This window comes from Oncorhynchus gorbuscha, linkage group LG06 (genome assembly GCF_021184085.1).
Source record: "Oncorhynchus gorbuscha isolate QuinsamMale2020 ecotype Even-year linkage group LG06, OgorEven_v1.0, whole genome shotgun sequence".
NCBI lineage: Eukaryota > Metazoa > Chordata > Actinopteri > Salmoniformes > Salmonidae > Oncorhynchus > Oncorhynchus gorbuscha.
The window spans coordinates 11078923-11092267 of NC_060178.1; the positions used below are offsets into that span (position 1 = coordinate 11078923).

At 41.7% G+C, this 13345-nt stretch overlaps 1 protein-coding gene across 1 annotated transcript; it reads right to left on the bottom strand.

Moving 5' to 3' along the window:
* Positions 1 to 671: 671 nt before the first annotated feature.
* On the bottom strand, positions 672 to 9361 carry LOC124037520 (protein disulfide-isomerase A3-like). Its single transcript, XM_046352309.1, has 13 exons — positions 9039 to 9361; positions 7539 to 7617; positions 7238 to 7355; positions 7025 to 7132; positions 6767 to 6896; positions 4095 to 4211; positions 3675 to 3800; positions 3216 to 3398; positions 2623 to 2731; positions 2250 to 2378; positions 2084 to 2163; positions 1911 to 1968; positions 672 to 1162 (listed from the first exon to the last, which is right to left on the bottom strand). Exons 1-13 carry the CDS (start codon positions 9170 to 9172, stop codon positions 1055 to 1057), a joined length of 1479 nt encoding a protein of 492 aa, XP_046208265.1. The 5' UTR covers positions 9173 to 9361; the 3' UTR covers positions 672 to 1054.
* Positions 9362 to 13345: the final 3984 nt, after the last annotated feature.

Genomic DNA, 13345 nt, shown 5'->3' on the forward strand with positions numbered 1-13345 from the left:
ACCACCAGTCACGTCAATAGGAATTGTCAGTGGTCAAAGAGGATTTTCACACCACTGCTCTGGGATCAATGAAATTACACAGCAACATCTACAAAGTGTAAACTATTCACTTTCGTTGAGAAGCAAGGCAGTGTTTCACTAGATGAAAATAAACCGTGACCCTTTACTTTAGTACAAAGACGGAGCACATTGGTGTCTGGAAGTAGCCTCTTAAAATCAAGGCCAGGTTCCTGGAAACAAGCCGATACCAGGTCCAAAACAACCTTTCAGAAGCTCTGTTGAGCATTTCAGTCCAGGAGTTAGCCTAGGCTGCGTCCAGGAAACAGGCCAGTTAGAAGTGCAACACTACATTTATTGAATGGGTCCAGTGATTTAATGTACCATTTAATTAGGCAAATCAGTTTGATTCTTATTTACAATGACAGCCTACCCCAGCCAAAGCCTAGCCTGGAAGACACTGGGACAATTGTGTGCCGCCCGTCCTGTGACTCCCAATCACAGCCGGTTGTGATACAGCCTGGAATCGAAACCAGGGTCTTTAGTGACTCCTCTAGCAGAGACGCAGTGCCTTAGACCGCTGCACCAATCAGGAAGAATAGTTTAGAAATACCAGATTTTTTTTCCTCAAGGAATTCAGAAACGAGCCACATCTCATAAATTCAAACAAAACATACTGGTTGTGGGCCTTTTTATTTCACAATCCTTTCAAATGTACAAAAACAAAGACATGGTACAAAATAAAAGGAATTCACCATAACTCCCCTCTTCCAGAAATAATAAACTAATAGATGACTGGAAATTGTTATTGTACCAAAGTGCATCAGAGGTACAGACAGACCAGGGGAAATAAACTCAATTTCATTGAGGCAACAAAAAAAAACAAAAAAATATTCAGGCAGGCCCTGGACACCACCGCCAATTTCCACAGTGTTCGCAGAGCGGCAGGACCCTCATCTCAACTGGGCTCAGAGCATTCTGTAGTTCACTAAAGATTGGAATATAATTTAGTTGTCAGTGTTTTCCCCTCCTTGGAATGTGGGCTCCAGTTGAGCTTCTATAGCTCGATCTTGTTCTTCTTGGACGTCTCCTCTTCCTGAGCCACCAGGGGGTTGGTGGCCGCCTCCTTCAGGTAGGAGATGAAGTCACTGACCTCACGACCTCCCTGAAAGAAAGAAAAACATCGACAAGCCAGGTTAGCTGCAGCATCAATGTGACACAAGTGCTACATGTGAGTGAGTGTCCTTGGAATCTTCTATGAGCGATGTTTATTAACAGTGAGAGTCGCAGAATGGTGAACTTAACTAAACGACAGAGTTTGACTGTGATATTAGATTGCTTCTTGTGTAAATATTTTCTGTCTGAATTTTAATGATTTGAATTTATATGAAAGATTTATTTTTACAACTAAACCAAGCTAGACCAAAGCAGTTGTTTCAAATGGGAACAAATGAGTTGTAGTGGGCAGAACAAGTAGCAGTTGGCGAGAACCTATGGGTATTCTAGTCCACATTTGCATATTTCCGTTAGGGAACGCCTACTCTGAAGAGCATGTGTGCAATACCTCAATTTGCCTTTTCACTCCTAAACAATAAAAACATTTTTTTTTTAACAAAGAGTGAAGTCGACAAAAGAAAATGTAATATAGAAAATAAACTTAGTCCACTCTGTTCATAGCAGATTCTAGTTTTGGGAACAGAAAAACAGTATTCAGATCAAAGGTTGTTTCACCGATGAGAAAATTTGCAGAATGTAAACCAGAATTCATCTCCTTCCACTGGTAACCAATGAGCTTCCTCTCATCACCATATTTGGTCGTGAGTGGAAACGCCAAGCGGATGCTTCACATTTATACATCCGGTGAAATATGTGTCATTGTTCTATCTGGGGTTGTGTGTATACTCGGGACAAACCTCGTATTTCTTCGGGCTCATTTTCTGTCCAGCTGGAGAGAAGAAGATTGTGGGGAATCTGAAACAAGGAATTTAAAAGCATGATGATTAAGGTGCAACAGCCATGACATGTACACCGCCTGCATGTCAAACACTTGCTAAATAGTGATGACTGTTGGAAATGTATCACTCACCCTCTGACTTCGTATTGGGATGGCACGTCATTGGCTGTGGCATCCATCTTTGCGATGACAATGTTGGGATCACTGGACAGCTGCGAGGTAGAAAGGGGGGGGGGTTAATATCACATGCCAATGAAGAATGGCCATAATCACATCATTTCAAATCAGTAGCCCTTACCTTCTCTCCCAGCTCTTTCCACTTGGGCTCCAGGCTCTTGCAGTGACCACACCAGGGGGCGTAGAACTCAATCAGCACGTCCTTGTCCTCCTCGTTCACAATGGCGTCAAAGTTCTCAGCTACCACAGTCTGGAGGACAACAAAGGATGGAAAGGGTTGGCCTTGGTGAGAATGGTTTACACAGACAAACCTAGAAAAGCCATGCCTCTTTGTAGAGTAAAACAGGGACATCTGTCAGTCAGTGCAACAAACAGATCCTCCCCAAACACACTGCTCCAATTGGAAACCATCGAAATTGCTGCTTCGATTACACATTTTGTCCGATTTGAGCGCGCCCAACCGCTTGCAATGTCAGTCTCAAGCGCCGACTCACCTTGACTGGGCCGTCGTTGTTCTCAGGGATTGGCTCAGACTTGAGGTAACGCTTCAGCTTGCCGTCAAAGTAGTCCTGCAGAAAACGCTCCAGGGCCTTGCCGTCACGTCTGTAAAAACCCAAGGCATTGTACTGAACCAGTAGAGAAATAAAACCCAGACACAGGAAGTTTCTACCTGTAGGAGGGCACCATGACCCATTAGAGCTGCTATATTTCAGTAGAAAGTGTACATTGAACTTGATGGTAGTAAGACAATACGTGTATAAATCTTTGTCTGCTTTTAAACCGCAGTTCTGGCTGATATCCTTTGTTGCAGAGAGTTTCAAACTTCAAACTTGGCAACAAAGCCCCAAAACCTTTAACATTTTTCAAGGGATGCTTGAAAATCTTCCTTTTCTATGGCAGATTAGACTGAGTGAGTGAGAGCACACTCACAAACAGTAAGTGAATTCCCTAGTTAAATAACAGGTAGCACTTGTCTGATCAATAAACTCTTAACCAGTAAATTATCCACCAATGTCCATCACCCTATCCTAAGGGATACCATGTCCGAAGAGCCATTTGGAGTTGTGTGGTGATAAGTGACACTTACGAGAACTCCTCTGTCATGACGTATTTGTCTCCCTTGGCGGTGCGGATACCGACCACGGGAAGCTCCCCGGAGCTGGCGTCCAGGCCCATCTCAGCGATGTCTTGGCTAAAGCTGTTCTTGCTGGCCACGGCAAAGTTCAGCTTGTTCCCCTGGTCCAGGAACCCCTTAGCCACCTTCATTACCCTATAGAGGAAGTTGGGTTCATTGCATATAACAACACCTTGGAACATTTATCATGCATCCCAAGTAGGCCACTGAAATGCAAATCTGTTGCAAATCTCCATTGAACATGATTTACCATCCGTGTCCAGGAAACCAGCCTTCAGAGTACACACCATGAGGTACAAGTTGAGTCTTAGGGACTGACAGCTGGAGAGATTACACGTTAACAAGACATAGCACACGAGACAAAGGGAAAGTTCCCTCATGGGATTAAGTGTTATTTATTAGGGACCCTACCGGTTCCTCCAGTAGTTGGAGCCTTTGGGGTTCTTCTCGTAGTCCACATCGTAGTAGGCCACCAGCAGGTCCTTGCCCTTCATTTGGTCCTTGTTGTCGTCAGTCATGTGGGGGCACATTCCAAAGCTGACGGAGAAAGAGAAACATTCAGTGTAGTAAGAGGTACAACTTGTTTCATAAAATGTCAGCATGCAAGACGCAGTAGACTAGAGGTACAACTTGTCAAGAAAAACAATCCCCTCATTCTAGACCGTGGGATTGAACAAAAACATTTTTTAAAGGCTGCTCGACAGAGAAATTGGTCTTAACTGGTCCGTGAGTATCCCAAGAATTCATTCAAGAAGAATCCATTGAAAACTGCCTAAAAAAGGGTCGCCAGTGCCAGCAACACAAAAGGGAGAACATTGTGGTCAAACTCACATGTTGTCCTGGATGAACGGCTTGATCTTGGCGTTGGTAAACGTGTCCTCGCTGAACTTCACACTGCCCTCTTCAAATTTGTTGTTGAGACGTGATGGACGGAACAGAATGATTCCCCTGCAATAAAACAGAACACGAGATTATACTGGCATCAGATTACACATTAAACCAGGGACGCAAACGCAGTGAGCATTATTAAACCAGGGACGCAAACACAGTGAGCATTATTAAACCAGGGGCGCAAACACAGTGAGCATTATTAAACCAGGGGCGCAAACACAGTGAGCATTATTAAACCAGGAATGCAAACAGTGAGCATTATTAAACCAGGGACGCAAACACAGTGAGCATTATTAAACCAGGGACGCAAACACAGTGAGCATTATTAAACCAGGGACGCAAACACAGTGAGCATTATTAAAACAGGAACGCAAACACAGTGAGCATTATTAAACCAGGGGCGCAAACACAGTGAGAATTATTAAAACAGGAATGCAAACACAGTGAGCATTATTAAACCAGGGACGCAAACACAGTGAGCATTATTAAAACAGGAACGCAAACACAGTGAGCATTATTAAACCAGGGGCAAACACAGTGAGCATTATTAAACCAGGGACGCAAACACAGTGAGCATTATTAAACCAGGGACACAAACAGTGAGCATTATTAAACCAGGGACACAAACACAGTGAGCATTATTAAACCAGGGGCGCAAACAGTGAGAATTATTAAACCAGGGACGCAAACACAGTGAGAATTATTAAACCAGGGGCGCAAACAGTGAGAATTATTAAACCAGGGACACAAACACAGTGAGAATTATTAAAACAGGAATGCAAACACAGTGAGAATTATTAAACCAGGGACGCAAACAGTGAGAATTATTAAAACAGGAATGCAAACAGTGAGCATTATTAAACCAGGGACACAAACACAGTGAGGGTCCAAAAAGGTGACACTTCCTTTTTGCACTGAAACATAGGGGGGGGGGGAATGCAGGTTTGAACTAATTAAACAAAGAATGTTCTACATGATCAGTCTCTGTAAAATAAAATGGTTCGTGTGAACCTGACTCAGAGCTAAAAGAATGTTCTACATGATCAGTCTCTGTAAAATAAAATGGTTCGTGTGAACCTGACTCAGAGCTAAAAGAATGTAAGAAAGCAACCAAATGTCATTTGTTACCTAGACTTTACTGCAAATGACACTCAAGTCTTGAGAAGAAAAAACACAATACACTACTATTGCAGTTGGCCATGACAGCCTTTATAATAGAACACTTGTGATCACACATCTAAATATCGCACTTGTGAAAAAAATCATCTTAAAGTAGAAATATAATTGCTCTATTATAGTGGCCACTATAGTAGACATCTATCAAGTGCACAAGGCTACATGTGTGCAAAAATAAAGTTCACAAGAGTAAAAAAAAAAAAAAAACACCTCACTCACACAAAGTAATATCTGTGTACTACACTGCACATTACTACATTGTTCACTGTCTGCCTGTGGACATCTGTTCTACAATAGGGTATCATGCTCTGCTGGCACGATACCCTATGTTGGCATAATCTATTTCAGGCAGACAGGACACCTGGCATACCTCTTTTTATCCACTGTATTTAAAGAGGGAAAGTGTGTGGTGTTCCTTTCAACTCTACAGTGGCATCCAGTTTAAGACAGGCTCCAGCTACACTTGAAACTCCTAATTTTCACTTAATTCTCTCATTCTGAAAATTAACCACATACTGTAGAGGGAAAACATTTGATCACAGATAGTAGTTAGCTGGTTAACATTTCACACATTTCACACAGATTGCGAGGGTCCAGTAAGCAACTAACGCGTTATAACATGAGGAATGGCAAGGAGTCGTATACCAGTTAACACTATAGCGAATTGGTTAGGTTACTAACGTTAGCTAACTGTCTGACTTTATTAGCCAGCTAATTTTCAAACAATAGACTCAATTATTTGATATGCTAAGTTAGCTAGTGTTGCTCAACATTTCTCTGGCTAGCTTACGGAGGAGAATTCAAACCAGCTAACAAGATACTTAATGCTAATACTTGTTCCACCACACTTTCTCCCTCATCTCAAAACATTCCAAATGCCAGTTGTTTTTCCATGTACAGCTCATGAAGTACGCTTCATCACCTTCATTTCACCCCCGTCTCCGTGGTCAGGCTTCTCACCTACCTCTTCGTTATTGTTCAGGGGACGCGCTGCTGTAAATTAACTGGCATACTGCCTTTGCACCCTACTGCTGTATTTCCAGAGCGCTCACTGATGCCGTTAGCAGCACATTGGTTGTGTCTCCTCTTCAGTCACGTGCTGCATTCTGTTATGTAACGATTGGCTGAGCCTTGGATACAGCCAGTATTGCTCCAAATGTGCATCACTCGTTCGCTTACAGCCAGTAGTGATAAACCCCCCCTAAACGTCTCATTGGATTTACGATTCACGTACGTCACCCATTTTGGATTCAAAACAGCGGATTTCACCAAAAGGTGACTAGTTTGTGTCCCTGATTAAAGTGACAGTTCACTTAAAATACAAGTTAACATGATTTTCCACTTACCTTACACCTACAGTGGAGAAAACATGTTTGTATTTTGAGTAAACCATCCTTTTACAGGGATGAACAAGCCAATGATCAGAGAACACTCACTCTCCCTCTATGCCATGTTTCTGGAGAAGATCCTCTGAGTTGGTGTGTGCAAAGCGGAAGGACTCTCGGAGGGCACTGGCCGACTTCAGGAACTCTGCTTTGGCTGGGCTTTCACCGTCGGCAAAGAAACCTGGACAAGACAGACACAGGAAACAGCATACAGTGAAATATCAGATGACAAAGGCAAATAGCAGACATTTTACTCAGTCATTTGGTTTTGTTTATTCATGCAGAACTCAACGTTAAGGCAAAACCTACCCACAACACTTGCGTCACGGTCTCCGACATACTTTGTGAAATCTGCCTCGGTCTTGAGCTCCACAGAAGCTGGGCCGGCCTGCTTTTTAAGATGGCTGACAATTCCATCTGACAAGAGGAACAATTGAAATACAAAAACATGTAATTAGGTGGATAACAGGCAGTGACTCAGCCCATCAGGACAAGACGATATTGAATGTTAAGGCTAAATACCTGCATTTCTGGGTCCATCGTAGGCACCAGCGTCCTCTCCATCTCTGAAGATCTTCAGTGTTGGGTAACCGCTGACTCCGTATTTCTGGCACACGTTGTTGTGGACTGTGCAGTCAACCTAAAGCAAGATGTCAGGTGGCCATCACTTAAGTGTGACCTAGAGCACAAACTGTGCAACTAGCTCAGTTTATAGAAACCTTACGGACATGGCTGTCTTTACATAAGTGTGGGGTATTACACACGCACAACCTTTTAAGAGCAAAAGGTCAAAAAAGTAAGGTGCATTAAGTGGCTGAAGTACCTTGGCCAATCCGACGATGCCTTTCAGACGTGTGGCTGCCACCTCATACTCCGGAGCTAGTTTTTTACAATGGCCACACCTACAGGACAAACAAGTGAGGTAAACTGATCATCTGTAAAAACAATAAAATCTTGGACTTTATGTTGCCTTCCCAGGCAGTGAACCGTTCAGGCCTTGGTGGTAGTAAAAAGCAGGGGGAATTTGATACCACGGTGACAGATCAAATCGACGTGTAAATGGACAGTGAAATAAATGCAGCAGCAATGGTTTGAGAGAAAAAAGGAAATCCACATATTGCTTGGAAAATACAAACCTGTATGAAGTTATCAAATCTGATCACCCATCTTGAAAAGGATAGATTGCTCTGATTATCTGAGGAAGCCCTGCCCAAGTTTGACAGCATTGTTTAACTATGTAAAAGTTTTGGGGACCAATCGGGAGTAGCCACCCAAGCTTCACTGGCCAATCATAAGGTTACAACTAAACTAATATTGTCACTAAGGTATAGAACTTAGCAGGGTCATCGCCAGAAGAGATCCAGCATTTTGTCGAATTAACAGATTTGACAGGTTAGGAAAATGTATGCAGCGGGTTAGGAGAATTAGGTTAAGGTTAGGACTAGCTTTAAATAAAAATGCACACAAAAAAAATTGACAAACGCTGGATCCTTCTAGCAATGACCACGTAGCAGGCGTAAAAAAAATTAACCCCTGAGAAGAAGACACATTCAGTTTAGTTGCATCCTTGAAATCCGGATGCATCGGAATTTTGGCAACTCTGCTAAGAGTGGATCGTCACTTGGCATAATTATGTTTACGCCCCGCCCATTTCTATAATTTATCTTTTTAAAAATCTGATTATAAACCTAACCCTACATGTTTTGTTTTCACCCATTTTTAAGATGGTCAATGTTTTACTTTGTGGCTGCGTTAACGAGTGACAAGCCAAAAGAGAGGGTGACAACAGTGGCAGGCCAAGCCCCCGACGTCGTTATTGTTAACTTCATTGTAAGGTCATTTCCAATAGTAATAGCTAATAATTTAGCCTTAAGGCTAAAGTCAGAGGTAGACAAGATGCCTTAGTAAACTAATGATCAAAACAAACTACGAATTAGGCCATTTATTATTAAAACATGAAACGTTCTGGATAGCCAGGCTCAACTAGTTAGCCAACAAACCAGACACCTTAACTTAACTAGTTGGCGAACACATGTAATAACGCGTAGCAAAGTGCATTTAACAAATGGGGGCAGAAAAGAGAGTCACACGGCTAGGCTGTGGCAAATTAGATAAATTAGGAAGTGCATGGCTATGAGCTAACCATTATCAGCTAGTACCAAGCTAGATGCAGTTGGAGGACACAATTTTGCGGACGTTAACACACGTTTATATCAATTCTAAAAAAGGCCCATTAACCTTTTGGACAAGCCAATGTTATTCCTCTTGCGTGAGTAACTGAACAGTATAAGATATACAGAAACGCACAGATAGTATATCTTACCATGGCGCAAAGAATTCCACGAGAATCATCCCGTGGTCTCCAATTTTACTGTCAAAATCGTCATCCGTGAATTCAATCACATCACTCGCCAGAGCAACCCGGGCGAGAACAACAATGAAAAACAATTTCAACATTGTAAAACGCGCCAAAGTCTTCTAAATCCTGCAATAATAAAAAATAAAAAAAGAGGCGCAATTTGAAATGTAAAGCTTGTTTTTAAAATGGGGGGGGAAAACCTAATGTACAAGGCTTTCTCGCTAGGCCCAATGTTGGTGGCACTGTTCGAAAGAGAGAAACGGGTTAGTGGTGAGGATGTGTATTACCGGAGCTTCTCAAAGGAACCCAAGTGTGGCATCTTACCATTGGAGTTTAAAACAGCGTCATACTGTCTTAATCAGCCAATAAGAGTCCGGCACACGTTATTTCCTTGTTCACGACCAATCTCCATTCATCTCCTTGGCTATATCGGGAATAATTGTATTGAAAAGAAGTCATACTGATATTGATCCCTTAGCTCAATTAATTAAAATAGAGTAAAACAAACGTTATTTGTTTGAAAAATAACATACAATCACAGATATTAAAATAGTCTTTATTTTTATGTTCATTGCCTATCTGTTCATAACAGTCTATGACTTGGGTGACTGGAGTCTCCGACAATTTTATGGGATTTCCTGGATTGCAGGAAGCTTGGCCCCAGTGATGTACTGGGCCATATGCACAACCCTCTGTAGCGCCTATCGGTCAGATGCCGAGCAGTTGGTGATGCAACCGGTTAGGATGCTCTCGATGTAGAACTTTTTGAGGATCTGGGGACCCATGCCAAGTCTTTTCAGTCTCCTGAGGGGAAAAGGTTTTGTCGTGCCCTCTTCACAACTGTCTTGGTGTGTTTGGAACATGTTAGTTCATTGGTGATGTGGACACCAAGAAATTTGAAACTCTCGACCCGCTCTACTACAGCCCCGTTGATGTTAATGGAGGCATGTTCGGCCTGCCTTTTCCTGTAGTCCACGATCAGCTTCTTTGTCTTGCTCACATTGAGGGAGAGGTTGTTGTCCTGTCACCACACGGCCAGTTCTCTGACCTCCTCCCTATAGGCTGTCTCATCATTGTCTGTGATCAGGCCTTACACTGTTGTGTCGTCAGAAAACTTAATGATGGTGCTGGAGTCGTGTTTGGCCATGCAGTCGTGGTTGAAAATCTCTCCAGCTCTATATTATCCTTGTAGTTGTTCAGCCACGGCTCAGTGAAACATAAGATATTACAGTTCTTAATGTCCCGTTGGTAGGATAATTGTAGGTCATCAATTTTATTTTCCAATGACTGCATGTTAGCAAGTAGAATTGATGGCAGTGGGAGTTTACTCGCTCGCCTACAGATTCTCAAAAGGCAGCCCGATCTGCGTCCTCTTTTGCTCCGTCTTTTCTTCACGCAAATGACGTGGATCTGGGCCTGTTCCCGGGAGAGCAGTATATCTTTCTCGTCAGACTTGTTAAAGGAAAAAGCTTCTTTCAGTTTGCTGGTAAATATTTATCAGTTAGTTAGGGATGGCAGCGTAGCCTAGTGGTTAGAGCGTTGGACTAATGGTGAGTAATCCCAGTTCTGATGTCCAGAAGTTATTTTCGGTCATAAAAGATGGTAGCAGCAACATTATGTACAAAATAAGTTAAAATATAAGTTACAAACAATGCAAAAACATCAGCCATCCTCTTCGGCGCCATTTTAACTTGAAGTGATTAAAGAGAGTCACACACTCTATGTATAAAATCCCAGTAATTTATTGGGTAAAACACCAACGTCTAAGCGTCTAAGCGTCTAAGCGTGCGATGCCGAAACGTTGGTGTTTTACTAGAGTGCGCAACTCTTATTTATTTATTTTCATAGCTTACAGTTTATTTGCTTTTAGTCAGCATCTCTACACTAAATAACTTTCTCTAGGTGTGTGCCAGCTCAATGCTTTTTATTATACTTGAGGTGATTAAACACGACACCTGATAGGCTCAACAGCTCATACCTTTTATAAACTGCATGCTAAATAACAAGGGTGTATGTGTGTGTGTGTGTGTGTGCGTGCATGTGTGTGTGTGAGAGAGAGACAGACGAGGAGAAGTACACTAGTCAAATGGGGAAAGACACACCAGATGGTGTGCTTTGAGATCTCCCCATCTCCCCCAGTGGGGCAGCACCATCACCATGGAGCAACGTCGCCAGGGACGACTGGATTCTAGAGACTAACTCTCCACAGAGTCTTGAATGGAAAACTAAAGCCTTGGGTTTTAGTTGTGCCTGGAAATGTCATGGCGGGGGGATTTTACTATGGCGATGTACTTGAGACTCATATTGAATGTTTTTTTGTTGTTTGTTGATCAGTGTTTTTTTTCATTATAATTTAAAGCAATATTTCAGATGTAGTTCAGCTTTGCACATATTCCTTTCTATTGTATTGTTTACTGTATATTGTATAATATTATTGTGGGGCTAATCTTCTGTGTAATGCGTAGGTTCACCATGATTAATGCCACAACAAAGAATACTTGTTGATGTGGTTTATTACATAAGTAACATATAACTCACAGCACAGTGTGAACAAGTACCTAGCAGCTAGTTAGTATGAGTTAGTTAGGACGCTTCAGCTTTGGCACAAAACGAGCAGTGCCCCCAGTCCTGTGTCATTAAGCCATCAAGAGATCAATTTACTAACTGACAATCACCGGGTGCATGCCCACTATATTAAATACCCATATACTATGGAAACCAATAGAATTACAGGAAACGTGCCAATGTGCACGCACGCACGCGCACACACACCTTGAAATAATTCTTCAGGTAAAATATTTATGAATACCATTGTATTGGAGAAACAAGCAGGTGAAACATATTAAAGTCTCCCTCAACTAATATGTAATGCATATTACCACAGTCGAGTCTACCTGCAGCTCTTGTAAAAACAAACAGATGAACATTGACTGGAATTTTCAATGACATAAGATTTTTGCACTACATTTAGTAGACACACTTGTCCAGAGCGACTTACAGTAGTGAGCGCATGGTGCTGGTACCCTGTAGGAATCGAACCCACAGCCCTGGTGATACAAATGTCATACTCTACCAACTGAGCTACATGGAACCTAGCTTGCATGCTTCGTTTCAAAGTTCTTACTGTATTTATCTCACTCTCTTAATTAGTTTCATTTTTACAACATATTTTGTCACAACTTTCAGTAGGCTGTTTGCCAGGTCTGCAGATGATCTGTCTTCACTTTAGTTTGGTTTTTGCTCTCTGGACTAGAAGTAGATCTGGCAACCTGACTATTCTTTCTGCCCCAGAGGTGTTTGACAACATGGACCCCAAGCTGGAGATCCAGAAGCTGGTTCTGGACATGTTGGACCGGATCATCCTGGCACTCTTCTTAGTAGAGATCTTCCTGAAGTGGGTAGACAAAATCTGATACTTCTGGAAAAGCACCTGGAATATCATAGATTTTTACTGAGAGTCAAACCAAGAAATAATTCAATAACGAGTTCTCTGTGAATGTACTGTAAAGTGCATGTGAGGTAAATAGATACAGTAGATACACACAGTGGTGGAAAAAGTACCCAATTGTCATACTTTAGTTAAAGTAAAGTTAGTAAGTCAAAGTATTTGGTTTTAAATATACTTAAGTATCAAAAGTAAATGTATAAATCATTTCAAATTCCTTATATTAAGCCATCATTTTTTTATTTAAATTTATGGATAGCCAGGGGCACACTCCTCCACCATTATAAACAAAGCATGTGTGTTTAATGAGTCCACCAGATCAGAGGCAGTAGTAATGACCAGGGATTTTCACTTGATAAGTGTGTGAACTGGACAATTTTCCTGTCCTAAGCATTCAAAATGTAACGAGTACTTTTGGGTGTCACGGAAAAACTACATTATTTTCTTTAGGACTATAGTGAAGTAAAGGTTGTAAAATATATAAATAGTAAAGTAAAGATACCCCAAAAACGACTTTAGTAGTACTTTCAAGTACTTAAGTACTTTACACCACTGAAAACACGTAAATAAATACATACAAACCACATGAACTCAGCAAAAAAAGAAACGTCCCTTTCATTCAAAGATAATTCGTAAAAGTCAGAATAACTTCACAGATCTGCATTGTAAAGGGTTTAAACACTGTTTCCCATGCTTGTTCAATGAACCATAAACAATCAATGAACATGCACCTTGTGGAACGGTCGTTAAGACACTTACAGCTTACAGATGGTAGGCAATTGAGGTAACAGTTATGAAAACTTAGGACACTAAAGAGGCCTTTCTA